The following is a 12571-nucleotide window of genomic DNA, read 5'->3' as shown; positions in this document are numbered from 1 at the left end:
CTCCAATATATGGCACATTGTGTAACCTACCTGCAAAGAGACTTTTGGAACCACCGGCAACTTGAACCACGTTGAGTGCAGAGAGGGTTTCGGAGAAGGAGGGCACCTTGATCTGTGAAGCGAGAAACACCATCGCCTCAGATGATGATGATGGCGACGACATATATGCTCTATTTGTGCAGGCTAATACCAAATTTCCCATGAGCCGGACACCATTATTAATATTTCATAAAGCGCACCTTGGATCCTTTGAGTCCACCCAACTGGTCTTTGTCATTCAACCCCCAGACGAACACTTTAGTCCTGATGGTGGCGGACGACTCTAAGCCAGTGGATTTCTTGCGAGCAAGACTAAAGTAAAGAGGTCACATATTTGTTCATGCAAAAAAATATAGAATAATAATGCAACAACCAAAACAGCAAGTTGGTCTTGGTCACACCTTCCAGTAGCAGTTTTGTCATCTTCCTCTTCCTCGTTGTCCGACGCCAGGAAAGGGACCGTGGCCAGGTCGTCATCTTCTGCTCGGATGCGTCCCACGATGGCAAGTCCGTGAATCTTGCAGTCGATTCCGGAGCTGCGGCACTGCTTGATGGCAACTTCAAAGTATCTGTGATACTGAAGGGCGGGAGAGTGTCGATTAAGTATTTATTTGAACAGAAAACAAGGTAAGTCGACCCCTAATGTATCGCGATTCACACTCAGGAATTTTTTGGTGTACATGCAATTTCTTGTAATAATTTGTTTGTTGCCAATTGCAACGCTAAAAGTGACTGTTAGCAACATTGCTGTGCGCTGGCTAGGTGGATATACCTTGGTAATAATTTGGGAGTCCTAAATATGAAGTTAGGTTTTTGTTTTTTTTGTTTTTAAAAAAAATAATAAAATTCTTAGTGAAACAACGCAATTTAATGAATACATTAAAGCATCCCGAGTGCTAAACGGGGCTTCATTACAAATGACTTTAATCGAACCAACCTCAGTGCAGTCACTGAGCAGCAGGACGCTGGTGTCTGTCGGGTTGACGTTAATGGTCTTCAGCTCTGTTAAGTTGTCAAGTGAGCTGCCGCCTGCAAATAACATGACAGCTCTCTTGTTTCGTTGCAGGAATGAAAGATATACTGCACAACTATCCATTTTTTTAAATTGAAATGGTCACTTTTACCTGATACCACCACCAGGGAGGGCATGTAGCTGCTGTCCGCTGGGTCTACAATCATCTTGAGCCGATGCACCAGGATGTCTGAGAAGAGCTCCAAACGAATCCAGTGCTGCCAGACAAGGTCACACGGCTCCACAGCTGTGCTAAAGCCCATTTTTACACAATCTTTCCGCATATGGCGGACAAGGTCCTTGGCGTAGTGGGGGAGGAGCCTCTTGGGGTTGTACAAGCCCCTCTCTTGGGGCAAGAATATCAGTATATAGTCTTACCTTCCCCTGAGAGCCTGACGACTGCCAGCACTGGTCGCCGGGGTCGATGAGGCGCGAGGCCTGGATGACGGAGGACGACACGTTGAGGCTCTTGACGGCGCGCGACCAATCGTCGATCAGCATGCCGCGCTGTCTGCTGTGGTGCTTCTTCAGCTGCTTGCCCGAGCGGCCGCTGAAGGCTGGCGACTGGCCTGGTGGAAATCAACAAATGGGGGAAAGTCAAGTACCATTGTATATCAAATTAATTGAATGGCCATTATCCAGTGTAAAAAAAAAAATTAATAAAAAATAAAAATTAAAATTAAAAATAAATAAATAAATGAATGTGAATGATTGAATGAATGAATGAATAAATAAATAAATAAAAACAACGTTTGGGTTAGGATTAGGATTTAAAAAAAGAAAGAAAAATGGCTCTGTAAAGAAATAAACTTTCAGAAATGTAATTACTGCATATAATGTAGTATTCATGTCAGATCTGTGCCTTTAATGGGTGTGTCCTCATGAATGACATCAGGGACTTGAGTTGGGTTGGATTATTCATCTGCATGAGCATCTCAGCGTGAACCGTGACCTACAGTAGCTCATTGCGAGTGTTTTTTTGTACTTGTTTTTAACTTTTCAATATGCAACTGTGGCCCTCATTGTGAAACTGAAAAATTCCCAAGTCGGCGCATTCGTGTCAAGGTATTTGTATGTGTGTGTGTTTCACTAACCAGGCTCATTGATTCTGCCAAAAGAATGCCGGATGTTGTGCTTGCGTGTTTTGAAGCAGTTTTCGCAGAAGTCAAAGTCATCGCAGATTCTGCATTTGAACCGGGCGCCGTTGATGGGGAACATCTGGCAGCCGTCGCACCTGCGGAGTTGAGAAGGAAGCGGCCATTTTAGTCGTGACATTCACATTTTCTCACTCAAGAGGATCTACACCGACGACTTATAGATAACGTAGAATAGATCAAATGGGGTCACAATTTAGCGACGCAGGTCAGTCTAGTATATTCATTTTAGTCTAGTCATCTTCATTTATATCTTAGTGAAGATTGTGCAGCTCTTAAGCATGGAAAAAATGTTTACAGAGTTTAAATGTGTTTCAAATGTGTGGGATGGGTAAGACTACATCTTAAAAAAAAAAAAAAAAAAAAAAAGAAGGAACTTTTTATGGTCACTTAGCACCACAGATTTCAAACGTATTATGACTGGGTCAGGAGTTTCAATGTGCACATGCTGTCGTATCCCAACCTGATTCCAGGGTGCACGCTGGGCACCAGCTCCATCTCGGACAGCAAGCCAGTCCAGTGTGACTGCTGAGGGAAGTCCACAATCACATCCTTCCCATTGGCACTGAAAGCTAAATCAAAGCCACATATAAATATGTTTCATTAGGGAGATTCTTCTTAATTATAAATTGTTTTTCAGCAAAATCGAAATGCACACTTGCCTTTGACAACACCAACGCTCCTGTGGGTGACGGACCCCCATTTGTACTTTGGCGTGGTGACTGAAGGCTTAACCCTCACTTTGTCGCCAATCTTGATATGTGAGGGAGAACTCTGAGGCGGGAACCCTGGAAGAAAAAAAGTGGACCGGGATGACTCGAAATGTTCTCAAAAGTCAGCTAACTTGAGTCAGTGAACCGACGCCAAGCTCACCAAGCAACTCAATGTGGATGTAGCGGACCCAGTAGGTTCCGCCTTTTTGCTGCCAGTCACACTGCACGTTTAAATCGTGAAGGCCGTCGCGATCCAGCTTGATTACTTTGCCCACGTCGCCATCGTACACCTCCTCGTATGTTCGGCAGCACTTGACCATCATGCCCACCTGAAGGGAAATGCTGACATCACTCGCTGTTCATGATATCCCAGTTGAAAAAAAAAACATCCCCTTACCTGAATATTCTCTCGGATGTAAACGGCGTAGTCGTCGTTGCTCTGGAAATCTGATCGCTTCTTAAACGTCTGGCTTTCCGTCACCACCACACCTGGAGGCTGTCAGCCAACACAGTAACAGTTAAGAAATAGCTTATCCCAGTAAAAAAAAAATAGTTGCTTTGAGACTAGAGCAAAGAGACAGAAGTAAAAGTGATGACGTACCACGGGAAACGTTGGCTCGGCCTCCTCCAGCTCCTCCAACACCTCCTCGTCGGACTCTTCGTCCGACACAGTGTCAGCATCCGACACCTCCGAGGTATGAATGTCAGGATGGTCCAGCAGCCAGCCCACCAGAGATTCAACACCTGAAGAGGAAGTGGAAATTAAACTGATGAACGAGGACACTGTTGGCTGGTAATGCAAGACGAACAAAATAGATAGACACGTCTGCAGCATTTCCACAAAGTACGCTTGAAACAATGCAACTGAAACGTCAGAGTCCACAAATAGGTGAACCGGTACAAACGAATCACGGGCCAGTCCTATACCTGGGACACCCGAGGTACTGCCAGTCGTTCCTGACAGCGACTTCAAGGCAAACTCGATGTTCTTCCGTGGGAAGCCCATCTCCATCAGCTGCAGGACGATGGGGAGAGGCGGGACCGGCGAGGTCTTGTGCTTCTTCTGCTTGGGCGGCCGGACGTGCTGCTGCACGGTGACGGGTGTGGTGGCCTCGCTGGAGCTGCTCTCTTCAAACAGCGGCGAGGACGGGTGGGCCGACTCCACGGCCAGGTACTGACACACGGCCAGGGCTGCAGCCTATGAGAAGTTAAAATAAATAACTGTAGATTTTTCACTTCACTTGAGTGTTTATTTTATTTTTTGTTGTCTCCATTGCCCACTGTGGTCGATGAAATGGATTTTGACCATCAGTTCTCCCAACTTACCTCCATTTCCCGCCGGTCAAAAATAGCTTTGATGGGCGACGGCTGAGTGGCGGCAGATAGGAGCTGCTGCAGGAGGATCATTGGGGGAAGGGGACCCTCAGGGGAAAGCTCTCCGACGTCGGGCGATGACACAACTGCATCGTCTGATGAACAAAAGATTCATACAAACAAATTAAATAAATCATATATATATTCAATTTTGCTTTACAGCAACGGCTGCACCCGTACGATATAAGAGCAAATAGATTATTTCCGAACTGCAACTTAAAATGCAAACTTTTCAACATCTCTCTTACCGCCAGGGTTGGGTCCCATGTCCACCACGGCTGGCTGAGAGAGGATCTGCCGCAGTTTGTCCTGATGCGAGAGCAGCGCCCGTGCAGCCTTGAGGATGTACAGCCTCAACTGCTGCCAGCGCAGCAAGTGGATGTCCACCTGGTCCGCTGAATCACACACACACACGATTCATTCAGCATGTCAAGTGCTACCTTTTCATAAGGCTTGTAAACAATGGACAAGAGGGTACTTTCTTGTGTCAGAAAGAAATTGACTAATTGAAAACAATGACAAAAACTTGTTTGGGGTTGCACCACAAAATATGCCCAGTGTTTACCAAGGTAAAAAGGTCTGTAAGAAAAAGAAGTGGATTAATATAAGTTGCACCTGTAAGGCCTCGACTGAGGCACTTCTTCATGCGCTGTTTCTCCAGTTTGCTTCCTGCCAGGCTCACCAGCTGAGCCCAGATAGCCAGCATAGGCTCAGAGAAAGGCAGATTCTGCACGCTGAAGGATACTGCAGGACACTAGGAGAAATTCAAATACAAGGAGAATTAAAAACAACAACAAAAAAACAACCTGTGACAGCCTAGTTTAAAAACAAAAAGAAGGACATTACCGTTGTTTGTCCTCAGTCTTCCTTACCGGTTTGAGGTGACCGAGGAGGCACACTCGGCTGTTGCGCATTTCGTGGAATTGTGCAGTGATGCGACCTTTCGGCGTGATGCGCGTGACTGTGCCTTCGCCGTATTCCTCGTGGACCACCTGGCCGCCGAGACGCAGGCGGCCGTCAATTCCTCCAATCACGGCCAGCACTGCCATCAGGCTGCCAACCCTGGGACCCTCGGCGTCAGGGAAATACTCCTCCAGGAAACTCTGGAATGAGGAGGCCGAAAATGTTGGAAACAAAGTAGCATCCAGTCGAGCAGTTTCATAGCCTTTATAGACAGATTATTTTTTTTTTTTAAGACTATTTAAATGAAATTGGTTCATTTATATAGCACGATGATTAGGAAATCAATGCGAGTGCACTTACTGCTTCTGACTGACAGTTTGTCATGACTTCTCCAATGGAGCTCAGCTGAACGTTGATGTACTCATTGATGAGACCGTTCCACTGGGTGAGGGAGTGCAACGTACGCAGGACGCTCACGATCTCCTCAGCCAGCGTGCTACTGTGAGTGGCCGTCAACGAGGCCTGAGGGCGGGACTTCCTGCGTCGTAACGAACCCTCTGCCAAGGAGATGGAACAACTTTAAAAAGCAGCCCTTGAACCTACCCCGGCGACTACGTCAGCTTTGGAAAACTGCACACCTCTGAGCAGGGGCAGGTCAGAGGAGCAGGTGCTCAGTAGGCTTCCCAAGAAGCCAAACAGCTTCTCCACCAGGAACCTCATGTCAGGCAAGCGCTCCAGCTTGTCCCACGAGGGCAGCACGGCTTGCAGGAGACGCAACGCGAGGATCTGTAAGTGCACACAGATAAGTAAACACACAAATTATGAGGGGGAGTTTTTTTTTTTTTTTTTTTTCATTTGCTCCCAAAGACACATTTATATGTTTTTTGTGTGTTTTTTATGCTAGAGCATATAGGATGCGGTCTGAAGAGAATGATTGAAGAAATGGTAGTTATTACAAAAATGGCCAGCAGGTGGCAGCAGAGTATAAGAGATCAGCCAGGGTCATGTTGCAAAAGGCTCTTTTCCCCAGTTTTTTTTTTTTATAAAAATTTATTTAACATCCAACAATATACATACATCAACTCAAAACAATCAACAACAATAAAACAGCCGGGAACGAAGGCGGTTGCTTCAGTAAAAATGGTGAATGAGTTAATAAACCCCCAAAGTTCTTTTAAAAACACAATAAGCACGTACTATACGCTTTCCATGCAAAACAGGGAGTTTGGGGAGGGAGTTTGGGTGAAAAAAAAAAAATCTGACTATGCGCTGGTCAACTATTATCATGGTCAAATATTCCATTGGACTTTACTTGCTCAAGACAAAATGACTTGGAATTTGTATGTGACTTGAGGATTGCATATGCATGACTCCTTCCATCTCTGCCACTCACCTGTCGCTGCAATGTGACGGCGCTGAAGGACTGGTTGCCCTCCACGATGCGGATGAGCAGGCCGATCCACGCCGAGGTGCTCAGCGTGCTGCACATTTGGGGCATAAGTGCGATGCTGCGAATGAAGCCCAGCGTGCACCAGCTCTTGTGCTGCTCCCGGGACACCAGCCGGTGGGTGTGACAACCTGATGGCAAGCAACGAGAGGCTGCGATGAGACCAAACACAATTTTGTCTTTCAAAACTATGACACGGCATGGTTGCGCTACCCGTCTTGTCGTTCGCCGCGCTTTCCACGAGCATCCTGAGAAGCCCGCAGAGGGTTCGTGTTGCGTCTGTTTGCAGCACGTCGGCGTAGATCCCAGAGGACAGCGCTAAGGTCTTGAGCAGGTTGATGGTGCTCGTTAGCATCATGGCTGTCGGGTGGCTGCTCTTTTCTGCTGGCTCGCCTTCTGGAACAATGACAACAAAAGTTTAATTAAATTAAACTTTAAAAAAAATGTTTTAGCACTCCCACAAACTTAAACTTATTAAATTACGAAATATGAGTGGGCTGAGGGTACGATCTCTGTAAAAGCACTGACCCGCGTCATCTTCCGTGTCAGACTCCGCGGTGGCCGGCAGAGCGGCAGGCGGCGGCTCGGCCATTTTGAGGTCGTACTTGCCCTCCTTGCCCATTCGATAGGAGTTGGTGCTGCTCGTGTCCCACTGGACTCTGATCCAGCCGTCCTCGCCCAGCTCGCCAATGACCTGGCCCAGACCTGGAGAGGGACCGTCCTGGATGCCGAAAAGAGTCACACATTAGATACGTTTGCATAAATTAACTAAATTAATCAGAATTAAATAGTGAGCCAAAATCTCGTACCTGATCTCCCCATTTCCAGTCCACCCCCCTCGTGACCCGGGTGCCGATTTTCATCATGGCCGCCAGCTCCGGTCCGGAAGCGGGAACAGGTGTGGGGGCCGTTTCCTTCCTGGACTCTTCCAGCACAGTGGCCGAGCCGCCGTGCGCTGACAAACTCTGGTCCTCATCGCTGCTGTCGGTGCTCGGTCCTGATGGACAACACAGCACATGCTTTATACCAAGAACTGTACAACCCCCCCCCCCCCCCCCCCAAAAAAAAAAAACACACAACTTGGTGCTTGAAGTACCTAGTCATAATGACCAACATTAAAATATAGTAGCATAGCTGGCCAAAGTGTTCATCAAAAATGACTCAAGTTTAATTCTTAAATTTGCTTTATCATTGTAAACTACTGTAACATATCGTAAAATTGAAAAAGAAAAAATACTTTCAATTAAAACGTGTGAAACAAAGTAAAAAAAAAAAAAAAAAAAAGTTAAATTTTAATTAATGTTAAAAAAAACAAGTTTGTAAACGATTATATAGACATTATTCAACTTTAAAGCAGTGATTATTTTACGCAACACCCGAACATTAGCCTTATGGATGACACTTAACACGATCCACTCACCTATGAGCCTGAGGATGCTCTGCGTGAGGGCCAACATGCCCGAGTTGAGCAGGAGGCTCAGGCTGTTGGCGCCGTGCTTGAGAGACAACATGTGTATCATGGCCAGAAGGAAACGGGCCTGCGGGACGGTGCCGAGGCTTGGTCCCGCCGGGTTCTCGTTGGTGATGGTTTGCAACGGAACCGGCTGCACCCCTGGGTTTCAGAAAAATACAAGGTACAATTCAGCACACATTTTTCAGCGTTTCTAATCTAAAAAGCCGCATAGTAACTGATTTGTGTTGTCAAACTTTTAAACACCCTTTTATTGGAGGACAGGTCGCACAACAGTATATTTTTTGTGTGTAAACGGAGCTAAATATGCTGCTTTCTATTGACTGGTCGACAAAGAAACTTGAGGAGTTAACAGTGTATGTGTTTGCATGTTTTCGTACAAAAACATTGGGTATGGTAAAAAAGTGTATTAATTTCCCACACAGATCAAAGTTTTGATAATTATGTTCCTAAAAAGAAGACAAAATGATCGATGTGGCACGTGGCTGGAGGAAGACAAACTATTGACATTGCGCTTTCCTATAAAGAAGACAACCAACAGATGGTATACATTTTCCCCCCCAAAAAGAGAAACTATTGCCACTTTGGTTTTCCTATAAAGAAGGCAAACTCTTGACTTCGCACTTTCCAATAAAGAAAGGAAATAATTTACTTTCTTAAAAGGAAGAAACCTTTCATTGCACTTTCCTGAATAGAATATTCAGTAATTTAATTAAGTAATTCAATAATTTATTCATGTTGGCCTTGCCTATAAAGAAGACAAACAAAAAAAAAAAACAAAAAAAAAAAACTGTTGACCCTCCTGCACTTTACTGTAAAGAAGAAACTTTCACTTTTGTTGGCCCATTTTCCGAAAAGGAAGAAGCTTGACGTTGCCCTTCAAAAAGAACCTCTAGAAAGAATACAATTTACCGTTGCCCATTACTAAAAGACAAATGTCGTCCCATTTTCCTGAAAAGAACAGAAATTGCCATTTCCCAGTCCCAAAAAGAATGCAAACAACAGACGTACTTTCCAAAAGGAAATTGAAAAAACATGTTGATGTCGCATCATGGCGTGCTTACCAAGTTCTTTAAAGCGGGCGCTAGCCTCCAGCAGGATGTTACGAACGTTGTGAATAGCCCAGGAGTATAACTTGCCAAAAGTCACCTCCAGGAGCATGCGGTTGAAGGGAGGAATCAGGTCCACATCCTTCAGGCAATCGGAAAGAGGCTCTCTGAAGATCCAAAATAGCGTTAGACCTTTGATAATGTTTCAAAACAGCGGCAGGATGTGAAGCCAAACTGAAGAGGTCTACATATGCACACACATATGTCCACATGCAAGTACTAAATAAACAGCCAACTCTGTCTTTTGTAGCCAAGTTACCCGATGTTGGTTCCTTCTGGTATGACCCTCTGCCAACCACACAGCATGGCGTACTGCACCGATGGCAGCAAAAAGCTCTTGGAGGCCAACTTCAACATGGTGTCGATGCCCTCCAACCGGACTTCCGCCCTCTCCAGCTATCAGCAAAAATCCATTTAGCTCGGGCTTCGTTGTATGGGGGACTACGCTGACATTTTTTGATTCGTCACCTGTTTGAGGAGACACTTCCTCATTTTCTCAACATCCAAGGGCTCCTCCTTCAGCGCAAACTGAACGATTTTGGCCATCAGACTGGACTGGGGGAAAGCGCCGTGCACGTTGTGTTTCAGCCAGCGGTACTTGTGAACGTTGTCCACCGTGCTCAGAATGGGCTCCCACTTGTCCTGCTGTGGTGGAGCAATATCAACGTGTCATACTTTAGGAGCAGGAATGGACAAAGTGGCAACTGAAAATGACATCACAGTGCCTAAGAGCTCAGGTGAGGACCATCACAGCTCACCTGTATTCTAGGTTTGGTCTTGTTATTTTTGCAAGATGATTTCTTAAGGACTGAGATGTTATTTTTAGAACAAGGCAAAAGGGCCACCCCCTGAGATGGTTAAGTATTAATCATCATGTTGTGTTTAGACTAGCGAGAGAGCATAAAAAGATATTATTGTAAGGATAATAGAGGGCATAACTTGCCCACTTGCACTGGTTCAACACAAAGTTAATTGCAATGAAAAAAAATAAATAAATAGTACCTTAGCAGTCTTGCTTGTGGGTGATTTCCTGTCACCTGCTGTAGGGCTGATGTTGACATTCACTTCTTCTTCTATGGTCCCTTCATTCTCCAGCTTTGGCTCTTCTACATCACCTGACTTTTTAGACACTGGAAGAGAAAAACAAAACGAAAAGCTTTTCAATGAAATTGCATCGGCGGTATGGCTGGCTACTGATTTTTTTGTAATGTTTTTTGTAATTATTTAAAAAAAAAAGAAAAAAAATGAAAAAGTAAACAAGTGACAGATTGCAACCCGACCAACTCAAAATATAAAATGGGACACTTTTAAGTGAAGGTACAACCGAGTTTCATGACCACAACTACCTCTTTTCTTCCGCCGGTCCCTGATGAGCTTCTGCGCAATCCTGCGCCAACGCGGCTGAGAGCTAAGCAGTTTCAGCTTAGACACGATGGACAAGTCGTTGCTCACCGCCGGACGCAGCTCATTGAACAGGAAACGCAGGCGCTCGATGACCGGGGCGCAGACTTCCTTGTAGGAGCGGCCCTGCTCCTGATGGGTCTGAAAGAGACGCACATTTCTTGCTGGATGCTCAGGACAATATGGCCAAAGGAACAGAAATAAGTAGAGTTCTAATTATGCCTTTGGAAATCAACGTTTAAAATGGGAGAATTTCCTTTTTTTGTTGTTGTTGTTGTTTTAAACAGACAGATAAAGATTATATAAATAAAAAGAATTATATGGATTTTTTTCCCATCATGAAAAATTGTTATAAATAAAAGTATAGAAGTAAATATAACAATAACTGATGGATAGACTCGAGATCCCCATTTGAATTATTAACCCATGTGACATGGCTGCAAGTGTGGGGGAAAAAAAAAAAAAAAAAAAAAAGTCACTTTTTTATGTACGGGTACATACTGACGAGGAAAAAAAAACACTATGCAACTATGCAAAAAAAGCTTGAAAACAAGCAGAAAAAAAACTTTCAAAATGAAATTTGTCAAATTTGCTGGAAAATATTTTTAAAAATACCAGCTAGAAATTCTAATCAAGAAAATTTTTTTTTTTTTAAATCAAAATCTCTTTATTTATTTTTTGCAATAATAGTGCATAGATTTCCAGTGCAAAAAAGACAAAATGAAATGAAACACAGGACTGACATCCAGCACACACACACAAAAAAAAAAAGAAACAAAAATAAAATAAACCATAAAATTAAACCCCGTCACTGCCAATAAGATTCATGACCATTAGATATTCAGCTTTAGTAATGATTATGGATAACCAATGTCAACAAAATAAACAACATAAAGAAAATGTTTTTTTTTAAATGTACATGTGGAAAACACGTTTAACAAAAAATAAAAAAATACATAAAATAAATAAATAAAATTACATGTAGGTAACAAATGTTTAGAAATACAATAAGACTGAGTTTAACCTCAGATGATCAAATTCGATCAAAACACTTAACCACCATCTCTACCTTGATTAAAGAACACTTTGCCTGGTAGACCATGCGGCACACGTCGATAACTGATTTAGGGAGGGACCTCTGCTTCCCTTGGTCCACCTCTAAGGCACATTGGCTGACAAGCGAGAGTGCAACGTGACCTAAGGAAAACAAAAATAAAAGTCATTCTAAAATAGCACACAAGGACAACCGGCCAAGTTGGCACAACTAGCGGATTGGTGGCCTGTTGCTTGGTTACCAAGGTCCTGATGTTTGAGCAAGCAGCACAGTAACAGGCGGCCAACTTCCTCCACGGGATGCTCAGGTGGGAAGGTGATTGGAGTAATGAGATGGTACTGCTTACAACAACGCTCAATTTGGCATAGGAAGTCCTGGAATGCAACCAAAAAAAAATAAAAAATAAATTTTGGTTGTGAAATATAATGTGATACAGCAAGGCATTCCATCTGAAACATTGTGCAGGCATCCAACTGCAATTCAAATTTTCAAATCGGGAAAAAAAAAAAAGCAGTTGATTTCCTTTTGCTCAGTCGCTTGGCTTCACCTTGACAGTGTGGTCTTGAGTATTGTTGTCGGCGATGGCCTGCAGGAAAGGCTGCGCGTGGTCGCTGAGGGTTATCCGCCGAGAGTAAAGCTTGGCTTTATCCGGTGCGGTGGTCCCCAGGGAGCTGCAGTGGTCCTCGTCTTTCTCCTCGTTGTAATTGTAGTGGATCTGGCTGGTCTGCAAGCCGCCCGAGAAGATGGAGGACTGCAACCACTCTGTGAAAAGTGTCAAGAGGACATGTTGGACTGGGTTTGGAGGATTTGGGGACCGGGCCCTTTTTTTTTTTTTCTTAGCAGCGTCAGTACTTCAAACTCACTGCATAAATCATAAACAAGACTTTTGTGGGG

General features: G+C 44.3%; 1 protein-coding gene across 5 annotated transcripts in view; it reads right to left on the bottom strand.

The window, feature by feature from the left end:
- herc2 (HECT and RLD domain containing E3 ubiquitin protein ligase 2) overlaps positions 1 to 12571 on the bottom strand; it is a 48759-nt gene that overhangs the window by 20217 nt on the left and 15971 nt on the right. For 4 of the 5 annotated variants that reach the window (XM_077533724.1, XM_077533721.1, XM_077533719.1 and 1 more), the window contains exons 27-58: positions 12225 to 12439; positions 11919 to 12051; positions 11693 to 11820; positions 10569 to 10764; positions 10225 to 10352; positions 9691 to 9867; positions 9482 to 9618; positions 9178 to 9329; positions 8063 to 8254; positions 7452 to 7639; positions 7171 to 7363; positions 6856 to 7038; positions 6589 to 6773; positions 5834 to 5981; positions 5556 to 5752; positions 5165 to 5395; positions 4908 to 5046; positions 4541 to 4687; positions 4245 to 4387; positions 3846 to 4116; positions 3520 to 3662; positions 3316 to 3414; positions 3079 to 3247; positions 2868 to 2993; positions 2669 to 2777; positions 2146 to 2285; positions 1430 to 1620; positions 1164 to 1269; positions 977 to 1068; positions 441 to 616; positions 240 to 351; positions 31 to 112 (exon numbers count right to left, since the gene is read on the bottom strand). In XM_077533724.1, the coding sequence (XP_077389850.1) occupies positions 31 to 112; positions 240 to 351; positions 441 to 616; positions 977 to 1068; positions 1164 to 1269; positions 1430 to 1620; positions 2146 to 2285; positions 2669 to 2777; positions 2868 to 2993; positions 3079 to 3247; positions 3316 to 3414; positions 3520 to 3662; positions 3846 to 4116; positions 4245 to 4387; positions 4541 to 4687; positions 4908 to 5046; positions 5165 to 5395; positions 5556 to 5752; positions 5834 to 5981; positions 6589 to 6773; positions 6856 to 7038; positions 7171 to 7363; positions 7452 to 7639; positions 8063 to 8254; positions 9178 to 9329; positions 9482 to 9618; positions 9691 to 9867; positions 10225 to 10352; positions 10569 to 10764; positions 11693 to 11820; positions 11919 to 12051; positions 12225 to 12439 (5028 nt within the window). The remainder of the gene's footprint in view (positions 1 to 30; positions 113 to 239; positions 352 to 440; positions 617 to 976; positions 1069 to 1163; positions 1270 to 1429; positions 1621 to 2145; positions 2286 to 2668; positions 2778 to 2867; positions 2994 to 3078; positions 3248 to 3315; positions 3415 to 3519; positions 3663 to 3845; positions 4117 to 4244; positions 4388 to 4540; positions 4688 to 4907; positions 5047 to 5164; positions 5396 to 5555; positions 5753 to 5833; positions 5982 to 6588; positions 6774 to 6855; positions 7039 to 7170; positions 7364 to 7451; positions 7640 to 8062; positions 8255 to 9177; positions 9330 to 9481; positions 9619 to 9690; positions 9868 to 10224; positions 10353 to 10568; positions 10765 to 11692; positions 11821 to 11918; positions 12052 to 12224; positions 12440 to 12571) is intronic. The other variant, XM_077533723.1, reaches the window with a different exon arrangement.

This window comes from Festucalex cinctus, chromosome 10, assembly GCF_051991245.1.
Source record: "Festucalex cinctus isolate MCC-2025b chromosome 10, RoL_Fcin_1.0, whole genome shotgun sequence".
NCBI classification, from domain to species: Eukaryota; Metazoa; Chordata; class Actinopteri; order Syngnathiformes; family Syngnathidae; genus Festucalex; species Festucalex cinctus.
The sequence above is the reverse complement of the archived record's forward strand: the minus strand, read 5'-3'. Positions and strand labels throughout refer to the sequence as shown.